The 16,603-nt window shown below is 40.9% G+C and overlaps 1 protein-coding gene across 1 annotated transcript in view; it reads left to right on the top strand.

Annotated features, from left to right (window-relative positions):
• CRISPLD1 (cysteine rich secretory protein LCCL domain containing 1) overlaps nt 1-12,897 on the top strand; it is a 58,960-nt gene extending 46,063 nt beyond the window's left edge. The window contains exons 13-15 of the mRNA XM_074985729.1: nt 1,707-1,782; nt 8,844-8,974; nt 11,471-12,897. Of these exons, the coding sequence (XP_074841830.1) occupies nt 1,707-1,782; nt 8,844-8,974; nt 11,471-11,522 (259 nt within the window). The 3' untranslated portion in view covers nt 11,523-12,897. The remainder of the gene's footprint in view (nt 1-1,706; nt 1,783-8,843; nt 8,975-11,470) is intronic.
• Nucleotides 12,898-16,603: the final 3,706 nt, after the last annotated feature.

Raw genomic sequence — 16,603 nt, 5'->3', positions numbered from 1 at the left:
AAGTGCCACAGCCGCCCGCGTGCTAATGAAGCGCTGAATATGCATTTCAGCGCTTCATTAGTAAACTTCGAAATGGCCATTTGCATGTCCATTTCGAAGTTTGGGGCACGTGTAGACGTAGCCCACAAGTGTAGTTTTCTATGTGTCCGACAGTCAATAGAAGAAGCAAAAACAAAGTCGAAACTGCTAAGAAAACACCCCAAAATGTTTGCATATCAGGCCTTGGATTCATATGTTGTTTGGCTATTGGTGCATACTCGTAATGGGAAACAGTGAAATGCAGGAATGGATGGAGCAAATTCTTTCCTTATACCCATCTTAATCCTCTCATCTTAATCTTTCCCTTAATCTGAAGGGGAAAAAATTGATGTTTTAGGCAAATGTTTAAAAATAAAAACGTGGAGTCAAAAGAGTGACAGAGAGAAATTTTAAATACTCTAAAGGCAAAGTCCAATCCAACACTGTCTACATTCTCTGGACACAAATCTTTAAAAAAAAAAAAAATCAGCTCAGTGAGTTACAAGCAGATCAGCAATAAATTGTGGTAAAAGCATTTCTCCTCCATAGTCTCCCAGCTACAGCTTATATACTAATCATAGGTCAGCTAGCTTTACTGCCCCTTTCATAGCATGTTCTTCTCCTGTCTCCCCATATATCTTCAGCTGCATCAATCTGTCTCCAGTACTCCTGGGGGTGGACAGGCTTGGTAGCATGTCCAGGGACTCTTACAACCTTCAGTCATTTATACTGAGAGGATTCAGTTTGAATTCCTCCTGTGCTCTGAATACCCCCTCTGATCTGAAATAAGACAGTATGTCACAAAGCAAGAGGCGAGCTGTAAGGTAAAATGGTCCCAGGTCATTTGGGGTTTATGGATCAGACCAATATCTGAAATGCCATTTGGAAGCCAAGTGACCACCAGAGTAGACCCTGCAGCACTGGTGTCATGTTTCCACTAACAGACACTGATAGAAAGCTGCCACATTCTACAATAGCTTCTGCTTTAAATGCATTTATGGCATAGAGTGCATTGCAGTAGTGCAGTCTAGCAGTGACGCGGGTATTTATCACAGTGTCAAGATATGCTTTCAAGAGGAAAAGACTGGCCAGGCACAGATTGGAAAAAGGTAGTCCCGGACACTGTTGCTATATGATCATCCAGAAGCTGCTGAGAGTCTAACCACATTCCCAGATCACAATCTTTGTTTATAGATGTTAGAGGGACTAGTATAACTTCCAGCTTTCTGTGCTTCATTCCTACAACCTTAATCACAATGAATATATTATTGGTTAAGTCAATTTATAGATTTCAGCAAAGTGTGTAAGCAAGTTCTTTGAGGCCAGCATTTTCACTCATTAATAGAAGCTTATGCCTCAGTATTTTGAGGAAGGAAACCTGCAACAGTTCCCCCTGGCAGGGGCAGCAATTGCCCAGCACTGTCCTCTGGGTTGTCTTTGCCAGAAAAGCCCACAGCCACTGAAGTACAGCACTGCCCATTCTTGCCAAGGACCAGAAGTGCATCAGTAAAACTTCTTAGTGCATAGCATCAATGCTAGCTAGCCAAGAGCCATATCAGCATTTATGCCTTATCTTTATTTAATTTATTGACTGTCAAATGCCTGAAGCCCAGTTTAATAAAATGTCACATGGTTTTGTAATATGGTAGTTTTGCTTTAAGAATATATGTTTTGTGTTCAATTTTCAGAGTGTACTGCCCTCGCAATTGTATGCAGGAAAACCCACACTATGCTCGGGTAATTGGAACTCAAATTTATTCTGATGTAAGTAGCAGGATTTATTCAAGCATATTCATAAATGTGGGTAGTGGAACTGTTAGTGTACCATAGAACACAGTGAGAGTATATTACATAGTTTGGACGTTCAGGCCTGATCTCTCTCTCTCTCTCTCTCTCTCTCTCACACTCACTCACACACACACACACACACACACACACACACACACACACACACACACACACACACACACACACACGAGACCGAAGATGTAGAGTCCAGGACAGCTCCATTTCCTCTTTTCATAAACTATTTCAGCCCTTGCCACTGTAGGGTTCCTGATAACAGAGTCTGTTTGTAGCAATTGCTCTTCTGATGGCCGCATGTTTGGGGCTGGCACAGATCCCATCCTTCTGGCCATGTCTACACATGCCCCCTTCTTTGAAGGGGGCATGGTAATCAGCATGACGGAAGATGGCTAATGAAGTGCTGCGATGCACATGCAGCACTTCATTAGGCAAATTCTCCCCCGCAGTAACTTCGCTAAGTGCCCACGCTACTTCAAAGTGCCTTTACTCCACAAAAGTTTGTGGAGTAAAGGTACTTCTGCGTAGCGCGGGTACTGCAAAGTGCTCACAGCTACACGCATGCCGGCACTTCGAACTTTGACTCTTCAAAGTTGCAACAAGGGAGAATTTGCCTAATGAAGTGCTGCATAGACATTGCAGCACTTCATTAGTAATCTCCCATCACACTGATTACCATGACCCCTTGAAAGAAGGGTGCAAATATAGACATAGCCTCTGTGCTCACAGCTTGCTTATATGGCTGTACCCCCTGCACGTATATACATCGGGGTTCAGATCACGTCTCACCAGGATCATGATATGTTTGAATTGAGGATTTCTCCACTTTTGCTTGGAAAGTCAGACTCGATTGTGATGTGATGCTTCTCTTTGTGGACCTGGCGATAGGATCTGTGAATGGGCTAGATATTCAAAACAGTCAACGCAGTTCTGTGTCTGACCTTTTTCCTGGTCCTTCTCAGTGTCATGTGGTATCACCTGGGCATAGATTGTCTTGAGTAATGCAACTGTATTCAATATTTATATTATGGGAGAGCCCAATGACCTCAGTCAGGACTACATTGTTCCAGGTGCTGTAGAAACATAGAAAAAAAGATAGTCTGGCTACGTCTACACTAGCACACTATGTCGAAGTAGCCTATTTCGAAGTAAGGACATCGAAATAGGCTACTTGGACGTATATCGTCTACACGTCCTCCAGGGCTGGTGCCATCAGCATTCAACGTCGAAGTAGCAACAGGGAACATCAAAAGGAGCCGCCCCAGAAGGAAATGTGGAGCGTCCACACATACAAGCACTCCCCATAGAAATAAGGGGCCAGCAAAGCCCCAAGCCGCTCCCTTAAAGGGCCCCTCCCAGACACATTTGCCCTGCACAGCACGAGATCCACAGAGCCGACAACCAGTTGCAGACCCTGTGCATGCAGCATGGACCCCCCAGCTGCAGCAGCAGCAGCCAGAAGCCCTGGGCTAAGGGCTGCTGCACACGGTGACCATAGAGCCCCACAGGGGCTGGACAGAGCGTCTCTCAACCCCTCAGCTGATGGCTGCCATGGAGGACCCCACTGTTTCGACGTAGCGGAACGCGGATCGTCTACACACGCCCTACTTCGATGTTGAACGTCAAAGTAGGGCGCTATTCCCATCTTCAGATGGGAATAGTGATTTTAATGTCTCACCGCCTAACGTCAATTTCAATGTCGAAATAGCACATGGCATGTGTAGACGCGACGCGAGCTATTTCGACGTTGTGCTGGCTACTTCGAAATAGCTGGATAGTGTAGATGCACCCTCCTTGTCCTTGCCCTGAAGTACTTATAGTCTAAGACAGTGGATAGGGCCCTAGGACACACCATATAAGCAAATGAGCCTGGTGAAGGTTGACCCAGTTTTATTGTACATAGCTACATCTACACAAGAATCCTCTGTAGACAGAAGTGACTGTCAGAAGAGATTTCATGGCAAAACTTCTGTCAATAGATTCTGTCTACAGAGGAAAGCAGATTGAAACATCAGTCTGCTCTGTTGACAAGAGAGCAGTCAGGCAGAAAGGCTGACCAGAAGCTCTGCAGACAGGGCTGCCCGGTGAATCAGAAGCCCTGTCTTTCAACAAAAGGGCCCCGGCATCTACAGGGCTGTTTTATTGATAGAACACCGTTGAGAGAGGCGTTAAACCTGTATAGGGAGAGGTATAACGCTACCAGCGGATGTGCCAGGTTTTGTTGACAAAACTATCAACAAAGCACATTTGTGTGTTGACACTCCACAGCTTTTCCCAACAAAAGCCCACTTTTGCCAGGAAAAGCCGCTTGTGTAGACGTAGCCTAAATATATGGTATATTTTTAACTTGACTTTGTAAGTACTAGAAAATGGAGTAAGGCTGATAAGAGCCATGACGGCAGGCAGTCAGCAGAGCTTCCAGAGGCCAGCATGATTGCAGGCCCATCTACTAGATCAACTTGGTTTTGAAGTGGATTGATGTGGTCAAATGCCACCCTGCTATTGAGACAATGCAGGAGGATTTCCTTCAGGAAATCTTTGTGGGGAGGTCCTAATGAAAAGTCTGCTTCCATAGCTTTGAATACATAAGGGAAAATCTGGCCTCAGGATGCTGGACAGAGTTTTTTCTTTGGCATGGAGGGCCACCAGGGTATGAATGTCACTAAAAAAGAAATTTATGAATCTTCTACAAAAAGTGGAAACTAGATCAAATTAGGATGAATACATATTAGACACAAATGGCACACTGTTTCTCACTCGCATAGAATTTTTACATAGGAGGAGCTAGATTTAGTGTTGGAGCAGGGAAAAGTATGAAGGATGCAGTCCTATGCACGAAGTTCCTGTTGTGATCAGTCCAGGGACCAGCAATGGGCTAACTGCAGAGGGAGCAGTTCACCATTTTCCCAGTAAATGATAGTGCTCTGCTTATTTAATCAGTCCTCAATAGTGTGATGACATGTAGCTGGCTGAGGTGATGATACTCAAACACTTTAAAGCACTTTATAATCTGTGGATGAAAATCCGTATGTAAGTGTCAAGTACCGATCTATGTTAGGAGATGGAAGCAATACTTACTGAAAGACTTGGACTCCCCCTTGCAAACACTCATGTACGTCAGTAATTACATATGGGACTAGTCCTCTCAGTTCACACTGAGTTACTCATGTACATGTTTGTTAGTATGTACATCAACAGGGGAAATGGAAAAGTAAGTGCCTTTTGAGGAAGGAATTACTTTCAACTCCTTGGTAGCAGCCTGGATTCACAGCCCTGGGGTGGAGATGAGTAAGAACAGATTTTCCTCTTAGAGGATAAACACTAATATCTACTTGCTTTATTCAAGCAAGACGTCCCATTGACATCAATGGCCAATCCTGCATGCTTTGCTTAGTAGTAGTCCCATATAGCCTCTAATTAGTCTCTTAAGAGTTCTGCTTTTAAACAATTTACTTTCTCTACATTCATCCATGTTACACAGAAATATTTTTGCCATTTGTATTGTGCAAAGGAAATAAAAGTTTAGGAAAGGCATTCTCGCAAATTTCCTTTTTTTACTTAGAGATATTTGCAAAACTATTTTTGGAGCATTTGTGTAGCTCCAGTTAAGAGCTACATGATTGAGAAAAATGTTTTATTCTTATATTAGTTTAGAAGTTTTTGGTTCTGCTCCCATTCTACCTGCATCTAAGCAGGATGACCCCAAAATTTTTGCTATTTTTGTCTCATAGCATTTCCGTGAAGCTCTGAGTTTACAGTGACTGCCCTAATCTACATGAGATGGTTAGTTTTCACATTTCCTTATGCTCTACTAGCAGTACCAGTCTATTTATTAGCTTTTCCCTCAGATTAACATGGAACCATATGCTTGTGCACAATGTGTATGTAACTATATGCATTTTCCTGGTAGTTTTGAACATCCTCCCTTCCCCTGTACTCTCAATTGGTTTGTTGCAGCTTTTTTTTTTTTTGTCTTATCTTAAAGTAGATTGTGCGTGTTTTGAGGCAAGGAGTGATTCTTACTTTTTGTATGTGCGGTGCTAAGACAGTGAGGTTCAGTGCTAAATAGGGCCTCTGGGTATTATCAAAATGTCAGTAATAAATAACTGTAGTATATACCAGACTCACATCAGACTCTACTAGGGTCCTGTGCACACTACCAGATCGCTCCTGGACAAGCAATGCGGACTGTCCACAGGGCAATGCTTTGTCCCATTGGTAGATCACTCAACAGCTTCCTCCCTTCCTCACATGGCAACAGGACGTCCATGCTTTCAGCTTCCTTATTCCAGTTATCTAAGGCTCACAGCCGTATTTCTGTCATTTTGATATTATGCCATATGCCGCAGAACTTGTCAGTGGAATTTACCCTTCAAAAATCTGTTTTCAAAGCCGACTTTGATGTTTGCAAAAGATGTAAGTTTTGTAAAAGGATGAATCTGATCACGACTGAGGTGAACTGTCAAAGCTGTCTGGAGATGCTCTTGAAGCCCCTACTTGTCCAGTGACTGGCTTTTCTACTGCTATTAGGCCATGATTCAGAGCACCAAATACACCTATAGAATAAAAACAAAAAGCAGTCAAGTAGCACTTTAAAGACTAGCAACATAGTTTATTAGGTGAGCTTTCGTGGGACAGACCCACTTCTTCAGACCATAGCCAGACCAGAACAGACTCAATATTTAAGGCACAGAGAACCAAAAACAGTAATCAGAGTTGACAAATCAGAAAAAGATAATCAAGGTGAGTAAATCAGAGAGTGGAGGTGTGGGGGGGAGGTCAAGAATTAGATTAAGCCAAGTATGCAGACGAGCCCCTATAGTGGCCCAGAAAGTTCCCCTCCTGGTTTAAACCACGTGTTAATGTGCTGAATTTGAATATAAAAGCCAGCTCGGCTGTTTCTCTTTGAAGAACGGTGTGAAAGTTCTTTTTCAGTAACACACATACCTGTAGGTCATTAATAGAATGCCCTTTCCATTAAAATGTTGACTAACTGGTTTGTGGATCTGGAGTGTTTTGATGTCTGTTTTGTGCCCATTAACCCTTTGTCTAAGGGAGTTAGAAGTCTGTCTAATAAATAGAGGCTTTTTGAAGTCGCCAAGTTATAATTTGTTTCACACTCAGAATTTGATTTGATGAAAGGTTTGATGGGCCCCATTCATGCCTGGTCTGACTTCACTGACAATGATGAATTGGTGTGTTCTTAGAAACATCACCCATATCTAATCTTAAAATAAACCCTTACCAAATTCCTGTTTCATTTTTTTTATATGAGGCATCACTGGGAACAATCTCTTTGCAGCAAATCTCCTGGGTAGTTTGGGTCCAGCTACAGATGAATATTATGGGCAAGTTCTCTTTTATAAAGCATTATAGAGAATTAGGAGTTTGGGGTAAGAACAACAGCAAACAAGAAATTGCTAATTAAGTACTCAAGCTAGTCGATAATATTTTTCAAATTGGCTTGCATGAGTAAATCTTCCTAGACTGTTTTAAATGTGTGCAAATGCTGTTTAGAGACAAATACAGGATTTTGTGAGCGCACATTTATAGGCTGCCTTTGGAAATATGGGTCTAATTATATACATTTAACTCTTAGTTGACTATCTCTGGTCCTTCAGCTTTATCCTGATTCATATGGCAGGGAGCATTAAAACAAAGTGAAGGACTGGCGAAGGGGGAAACCCATGTAATGGTAGCTGCAGCTTCTTGCTTCAAAATGCCACATAGGTTTCTCTTCACCAATTCTTCATCAATCTTGTACATACAAAAGCACTAAGATGATCAAAACATCCTGGCAAAACACCAGATGTACAAAAATGGCTATAGATCAGTCTGTGCCATTGGTCCTGAAGTGCTACTAACTCACCTGTCGATCTCGCGTATGGAGCTGGTCTTTAGCGGCATTGAGGGGTTTTTTTTGTTTGGTTTGGTTTGGGTTCCTGCCCCCTGCCGCAACCTTAGGGAGTTCTCTACAGGTGGTTGTAGGCAGTAGACCCAAAAAGGTCTCACACACAGAGTATCAGTGTGTCTCCCTTCTGTTTCTGTAAATACCGTGTTGATCAGAAGGATAGTGATAAGACATCTACTTCAGAGTGTTCAGTGTGTGGATAGACCCAATTGTACGTATCTGTATCTGACTCACATGAAGTAGTTCATCTCTTCAGCCAATGTCCTGTTGAGATTTGGACATGCATGAGTGCTGTGAAGCTCCACACAGACAAGACCAGGGTGATGGTGGTTTGGGGAAGAAGTAAGGAGATGGCACAGGGAACATTATGATGGAAGGAGTATGTCTGTCATCAGTTATTAGTGCATGCAATTTGGGAGTGAATTCAGATGCAGACCTGAGCACTGTTCTCCAGGCTTTTGTTACCTCTGATAGACTATTGCAATATACTCTACATAGGGCTACTCCTACAAAACATTTGGGGAATGAAGCTGACACTTACTGAATAGAAAATCCTGCTGGAAGAGTTGCTGTTTGCTGATCTCTGGGTAGAGTTTTTTATATTGGCTATGAACTTTAAAGGCCTGGAACTGACCTACTTGAGGGACTCCCTCTTGCTGATGTTTGTGACACAACTATTTGTTCTTATTGATAAGAATGGTGACTTTGCCACGGCTGCAGTCCACAGGGGCACTTCATGGAGAACGCTTCTCATTACAGTAATGGGACGGGAGCGGGGCAGGACATGCCTATCAGGGCTTCAGGACTCTGGAAATTGTTCTTCCCTCCATGCACATCTTGGTCTTAAATACCCAGAAGTTGGTAACTTTCCAGGCATGTGGCAAACCATATCTTGTTCTTTGGGCAAAAGTCAATGGGGCTTGCTTCCTACTTGAGGAAGAGGGTAAATGTCTTCTGGCTGGGCAGCTGAATTCCTGTGGAATGTATTGAGTGCTGCTGATATCTAGTTCCATGGGTAGCCTTCCTTATTATTTTTAAATCTAAATCTGCATGTTCATGGACAACATAATAGAACTGATAGCCAACAAAAACTCTTCTGCTCTTTTTTCAGGTATCTAGTATCTGCCGCGCAGCCATACATGCTGGAGTAGTTCGCAACCAAGGAGGCTATGTTGATGTTATGCCAGTGGATAAAAGGAAGGTGTACACTGGCTCTTTTCAAAATGGAATATTTTCAGAAAGGTAAAGTTCAGTTGTAAAGACTGTTCTCCTTTCTCCTAGTAATGCACGTCCATCATTTTCAGATTCTCGCACTATGTCTCTGCATGTGGTGAGGTTAAAGGGGGTGCTTTTGTGTGTGTCTTTGTGTTTGAAAGCTAAATAAATAGGCTAATGTGGATGATTTACAGGATTGTGTAAGAGTTACAATGATTGGAGAAGCTGTGGTACCAGAACTGCCTTTCTCCTCTAAGCATATAAATCATAGCCCTAAAAAGTGGCTTATAAATCAACAACTCTCTTGTTTATTGATCCTGTGGCAAATAATGCAGTGTTTTCTAAGAAAACTGCGCCTGTGCTTCCTTTTGGATTTTTTTTAGATTAGTTATTCATTCAATCTAGTTGAGTACGGTTTGGATGGCTGGTACTTCCTTGCTGTTGATATAGCATCCTCTTACTGGGGATGTGAATGGTCATTAATGTTTTGCATATATTTTGAATCAACGCACTTACTTCTACAAATGATACACACGTGCATCTGAGTCTTTCAAAATCACTCATAATTATATAGTGACTTCTGTGATGCTGTGTGCCTGCATGTTTTCATTTAATTAAAGCTCTGAAATATGTTTCCAGGTTTCAGCAGAACAAAATTTTGACTGTACAGTATTCTTGGTACATCCCATTTACATTCATAAAGCTAGTTCCCATCGTTAACTCGGGAGCTGCAACCAGTATGCCCCATAACCCTTGCACAAGAACTACATGCACCCAGAAAAGAGGAAAAAGCATAAATGATTATGTACCTGGGTAGGAAGAATACTCAGCTGGGAGGCTCAAATTTATGTTTCTGCTTCAAGCACTAATTATTTACACATAGTGAACACTTTACCAGGTGAGATTGAGACAGTGCCATGGTGATTCTTCTAAGCCCTGGGGCTGCAGCACTTAATCATATTTCTCACTTGGGATCTGGGGGACCCAAGCTCAGATCTCTTCCCCACCAGTAGGATTAAATTCAGCTTTCCCAGTCTAGGTAAGTGCCCTAACTACTTTTATGAATGGCAGTTCAGTTGCCCCGAAAATTATTTTGACCAAAGCTATTTTGTGAATTTGTCAAATTAGTAACATTTTTGGGTCAACTAATACATCATTCTACAGTGAATAAAAATATGCCTGAAAAATTTTGCCCTAATGTAACTGCCTGGATTTTATATGTGAAGAAAAAGTACTATTTGGGCACCCTTAACCTCTTGTAGCCTTAACAGTTTATTCAAGCCTATAGATACCATTTGTGTGGTCTGTGTGAAGGATGCAGCAGGTATTTAACAACATAGGAGAACCTGCATTGCTAATCCATATCCCCAGGTGGGAGGCATTTATAAACTAAACACTAACATTTAAAATCACGTGTAGTAGTTGCACAGCTACAAGTTTCACATGGAAAGAAGGAAAGATTATGGCTTCAGTGTGCCATCTGACTCAAGGGACTGTTTCCTGCCATTTGCCCTATAGAACCATGACACTGTTCAATTGTGTTGGTAAAAGAACAGAAAAACTTAGCAGTTCCTCTTTCACTAATGTTTACAAAATAGCATTAATTTCATACATGGTACTCCCACATTCTATAATCATTAACTGGAAATGATACACATTCCAGCATTTCTCTAAATATTAGTATCTACTTCATTTGTTTTGTTAATAAATATTTCGTTTGCAGTAAAGAGCACAAATGATAGAACTGCTGTTATAGATTATTTCTGGGAGAAAGTTACATTGTTCTGGTGAAGTAACCCAGACCTTTTCCCATTGAAATGAATGGCAGGATTATATAGCAACTTTGTCATTAACTTCAAGAACAGAAGTAGGCCATTAATCACGATTCTTAAAAACCTACTTGCAATATGTCATACAGCTAAATAGGGCCTGAATCTGCTACCATATCAGAAGGACAAGTACCAGCATTCCTCCTGCACAAAATAATTTTCAGGATCTGAGATACTAAGCCTAGTCAATGAGAGTTTTGGATGCAGAGGGTTTGCATCATTTTCATAAGAAAGCTTTGGGTTATTTCTTTACTAGAGGGTTTTGTCAACAAAACTGAAATTTGTCGTCAAAACCCGCAGAGCATCCAGATTCCTAAGGTGTTCTGTTGCCAGTAAATTGACAGAACGTAGCACTCTTGTCAACAGCCTTATCCCACTCCCCACAAGGAATAACACCTCTGTCAACAGAAAGCCAGTCTGGATGTTCTGGGAGGTCCTATATAGACAGACAGGGCTTCCAGGACACGGGGCAGCCTTGTGTGCTGTGCCTTCAGTTGGCTGTTTTGTCAAGAGAGAGCAGCCAGGCAGTCCGGCCACTCAATCCACTTTAATGTCTGGCCACAATCTGTTGATAGAAGTTTTGTCAGAAGATATGTTCCAACAAGAACTTCTGTTGACAAGTCCCTGTAATCTAGACATAGCCTTGGAGTGCTGTGATCTTATAAATAACCTCTGGGATTGTTTTATTTTTCAGCTTACAGAATCCTCCAGGAGGCAAGGCTTTTAGAATATTTGCTGTCATCTGAGTCCGGTTACTAAAGTGTAAAAATAAAATAAAAAATAACAGACTAGAGCGCTTGGAAGAGGATAATAAAGATCACTTAGCATACATCCTAAAGTTTGTATAAAGCTGTAACATTATTGTACAGAAGATATCAAAAGACTTTTCACCAAAAGACTTTCAGCTACATGTAAATCTTACAGAAAAATCTGTAAAATAAAACATGGGAGAAAATGCATTTGAAAAACTACAATGATATATAACAATTTTTTGAATCCTGTGTTAAAATATTGCTATATTTTCTTAGCAGTTATTCCTATACTGTTAATTAAAATCTCCATAAACATTCTACATTTTTATCTGAATTCATTACTGTATGGTGCTTTATGTATGCCACTAACAATTTAAAAACTGCGCCAGGGTAGACCAAGATTTTATATCCAATTTCCATTAAAGCGATTGCCATCCCAAAAAGTTATGCAAAAAATAATGTCTATTAGTCAGAAGTGTAACAGTTTTTTATGATTTACTCTAGCATTAACCAGCCTAAAAGCAGAGCTACAGTGTTTTCCACTTCACACCAATTATTAGACAGATATCAGATTTTTTAAAATTGGAAATGCAAAAGACCCTGGTGACATAAAAATGTGTTCTTCCCAAGAAACCATTTTCCTTTTAATGGTCTGTTAACATTCTTTATTTTCTAAATTAAATTTCATAATAAACATACTGTTATTGGATGTTGCCAACTCATTCAGTTCAAATAATCAGATACTGAAAAGTAATTTTCACACTGAGAGGTGGAGTAACCCGAAAGAATTAAGTTCTCAATTCCACAAACTCACACAAGCTTTGCTTTAAGCTTTTGACTAGTTTCATGGAGTTCAATGGATTTCCTTATGGGATTAAAGTAAACCACATGAATAAATAAATTCAAGTTTCAGGCCTTAAACTACATGAGAGATCCATATAGTATGCATAGATTTGAGGGTGAACAGTCAACACAATCTCTGCACTGTTAAGGCAAATCCCCCTTACTTCTCTCAACCTGGCAGATACTCCTGCAGGCCAGGATGTATTGCAATATAGATCCTAATGAAGATTAACTCATTTATCTCTTCACCATTTCCTTCTATTTCATTTATGGTGAATAGCCCTGTGCGTTAATTTTACCATATTATGGTATATGAAGAAAATATAATGGTGATACTATGTTTCTTTCTATGAAAAGTGTATTGTGCTTTAAGACTGAAAAGCTGTTAAACTTTATTTTTGGTATTTTTGTTTCTGCTGATGAATTTACAATTTCTCTTTTTAACTAGTAAACGTATTGTTATTCTTCATATTTGAGTATTATTTTCTGTCCCTTGTTTTACTACATGTACTACCTCATGTAGTTAGTCAAGCCTTGTTTAGTTTTTTAATCAGTTTTGAATAAAAATAATTTACATAATAACAGTAATATTGGCAGTCTTTATTCCTCACCCCACACCACCACATAGAAAATAGGTTCATCCTAGCTCAAGAAGAGAAATACCAACTGCATAAAGTTTACTTTGCTGCTGCCCAAAATATTGCAAGTGGTTTGTAGAACATGGCTATAGAAAGACCTGAGGTTTTAAAAGCTGACTGGGTGATTTAGCTGCACAGCTCCTCATCTGTTCCACTTCAAGTTGTAAGAAGGATTCCTCTATCTGGTTTTGAAAGTCTGTCAGGATAGATGGGTTTAGGCTTCTATACAGTGCATTCTCTATCAGGAAAATTGCTTTGTAAAAAAGGCTTCCATCTCAGTCAACTCATCTACTTCCCTTATTTATGGTTAATCTTTTACTAATGGAATTACACTAATGCTAAGAGGCCCTGATGCTGACTTATTCCAAGTAATATCTGCTTATAGTTCTTATAAACACAGGTTTATAATTTTTTTTTCTTCTCACAAACCCTCCAGAACCCACACAGCTATGGAAGAATGAAATGAAGTTTTTTATGGTTTTCATTTCATCTGCAGAATTGCTCAGAACCTTTACCAGTGATCATGATCGCTGGGCTACAAAGAACTCAGTTTGACTTTCAGACTCGAGGCTCTGGTTTCCAGAGCTGACACTTACACAATGACCTTTTCTGTAATAATTTTGGTAGGCTATTTGTTAGAGCCCGTGCTTGGGCTGAATTGTGAAATGAGTGCCTCCAAACCCAGACAGGTGCTGCCACCTCTCCTTTTTGCGATCTGTTCTTTCTGTCACTCCATTTCTGGACCACTTTTTGCTCTTCTGTGTGATTTTGCTGACTCTTCCCTGTCTTTTCTAATTTCCCTCCCACTTCACAAGAAAGCTACATAAGACGAGGGAATTGGAAGTAGCCACTGATGCCACCCAATACTGAGCTGATTAGTATGGGAGCTGAGAAGAGAAACTTGGGCGGCAGGTGGTGGGACTGCCATCTTTTATATGTGAGCGGCTTCTGTAACTGGCCTTGTGTAGCCCTTTAACAGGGCATTTTTCTTGCAAACGTGCCATGGAGCCTCAAGTGGCTCTTCAGCAGTCTCTTTTCCTGTTCTCTCCTGTGGGCTCCTTCATAATTCACCATCCCAATCCAATGGTAGTTAAACCTTTCCACTTCCAGGGTCCAATTTAATCCTTACACACATTAAAATTCCACCAGGGTTTTGCCTAGATGGCCACTGGCTCTACAGCTCTCTCCTTGAAACTCAAGCCCCCAACCCTCCTGCCTAGAGCTTGGTTCAGTTCAAACTTGTCCCATTATTCCCTGCAGCACGCACCTGTAGATTCTTCATCACAGCCAGCTGTAGAACTCCAGGTTTCCGGGATTCCTAGCACCCTCACCATCCTAGCTGACATGTTGCCAGCTTCCATTCAAGCTTCCTTTCTCAGGGACTTCTCCAGGAGTGTGCCCCATCCTCCCTTCCCTCCCCAGGCCTGAATTAAGCCATTGATGACTTCATTACTTTATTGTTTCCCATTGGAAGAGGTATCACATGTAGAGCAAATGTCCCATTCACTTTTAAACGATCAGCTACCCTCTGACAGGTCACAAGGAGCATAGCAAAGGAAGATGAGTGGGTGAGCTTCCTGCAGCTTTTCCAGTAGAGGGTGCAAACTGTTTGCAGCACATAACATTGTTGGATCTTGGGTGCTGCAGGTTTCTCTGCCCATACTGATCCCATCCTCTGAGTTAGTCTGGCAAGCTTCTCTATTCTGCTATAAATGAAATGTGAATTAACTAAGCCAGAACAGATGACAAGGAAGGTGTTTCCAGGCATTTACAAATCTTGGGCCATTTCCTCAATAGTGGATATCAATAAAACTATACTGATTTACACCAGTGATGGCCCTGTGCCCAGAATTTGAAAACGAGGTGCGGGAGGTCTTAACCGAGACAATCATTAGTAATGAGGAAAAGCCCAACTGAGACATTTTTGCTATTATAAAATGTGAAAATATACACAAGGAAACCTCTCCGTTTGCTCTGCCATATATTACATACCACTAACCCATAGGAAGTGATGCCAAAGAAAACTGCTAAGCTGTGGTGCCTGCTGGCATTACCAGTCGTTTAGGTGGGTACTTTATACGTAGGAGACAATCTGCTCTGTGAATTGTACAATACAGTATTAGTGGTAGTGGAGCCAGAGATTTACTGATACATTTGTAGAAAAGCTAGAAGGCTGTGTAGCTAGAGATATCTGAGATATGCTCATCTAAGTTACACAATCAATATCTTCTGGAAGACTATCACTTTTGAAGCATGCTTTTAGTATGACTAAGGAGAAAAAGAGCCCATATTAATGTGAACACAGAGAATATGTCCTTCCTACATTTTCTCCATTAATAAAAGGGAAGAGATTTAGAATTTATAAAAATACTCTTTTCCAAAGTTATCTGATCACTTAGAATTAAATAATGTGTTGTACTTTGTATCCATCTTAAGGCTTTTTATAACACCTAGGAACCAAGCATGAAGAACCTGAAGAGCTTTGCCTCTTTCCTGGTGTACCATACAAGATGCACCTCGTTTGATTTCTAAAACACTTATATTCTATTAACTGGGAAGTAGCATCTGATTATATAATTCAGGGCCATATTACAATGTATACGTTAAGCATATGAAGGTAAAGCCATACATTCAACCTTATCATTAGCTTATTACTGCTACTAGTCACCAGTGATGGTAAACAACATTTCACCACTAGATCACTGATTTAAATCTGACCCATCTTGAAAATGAGAGCATCTGAAAATTGTCACCAACTGTTTCATAGCTTGTGCTAAATGATTTGGTTGTTAGTCTAGGTGCTGGAAGATAGGTGTCTATGTCATTAAACACCATTGGTGGTGGTGGTAAGTCTTACTATTTATACACAAATTATAAGGTCAGAAAAACCACTGTGATAAGCTAATCTGACCTCATGTAACTCTGGCCATTGAACTTTCCTTATTTAATTCCTATTTGAACTACAGCAGATATTTTAGAAAAAAATCTAAATGTTTCTAGTGATGGAGACTCCAAAATATCCATTGCTAAATTGTTCCAATGGTTAATTTTGCTAAATGTTGAAAATGTGCACCCTATATCCAGTTGAAATGTGTCCACCTTCTGCTTCCATCCACTTAGTATATATTCATAGAATCATAGGGCTGGAAGGTTCCTCAGGAGGTCATCAAGTCCAGCCCCTTGCTTCAGGCAGGATCAACTCCAACTAAGTCATCCCAGCCAGGACTTTGTCAAGCCGGGACTTAAAAACTTCTAGAGATGGAAGTTGAAGGCGGCTATTAAATCACTCCTCAATCTTCTGTACACTAAACAAGCTCAAATCTCTCAGCATCTTCTCATAGGTCATGTGCTCCAGCCCTTTAATCATTTTTGTTGCCCTCAGCTGAACCTGCTCCAGCACATCCACATTCTTTCTGGACTGGGGAGCCCATAACTGGATGCAATACTCCAGATGTGGCCTCACCAATGCCGAATAGAGTGTAATGCTTGGGATTCTTCCATCCCAAGTGCAGGACTCTACACTTCTCCTTGTTGAATCGCATCAGATTTATTGAGGTCACTCTGGATCCTATCTCTACCCTCCCATATATCTAC

This window comes from Carettochelys insculpta, chromosome 2 (genome assembly GCF_033958435.1).
Source record: "Carettochelys insculpta isolate YL-2023 chromosome 2, ASM3395843v1, whole genome shotgun sequence".
NCBI classification, from domain to species: domain Eukaryota; kingdom Metazoa; phylum Chordata; order Testudines; family Carettochelyidae; genus Carettochelys; species Carettochelys insculpta.
The sequence above is the reverse complement of the archived record's forward strand: the minus strand, read 5'-3'. Positions and strand labels throughout refer to the sequence as shown.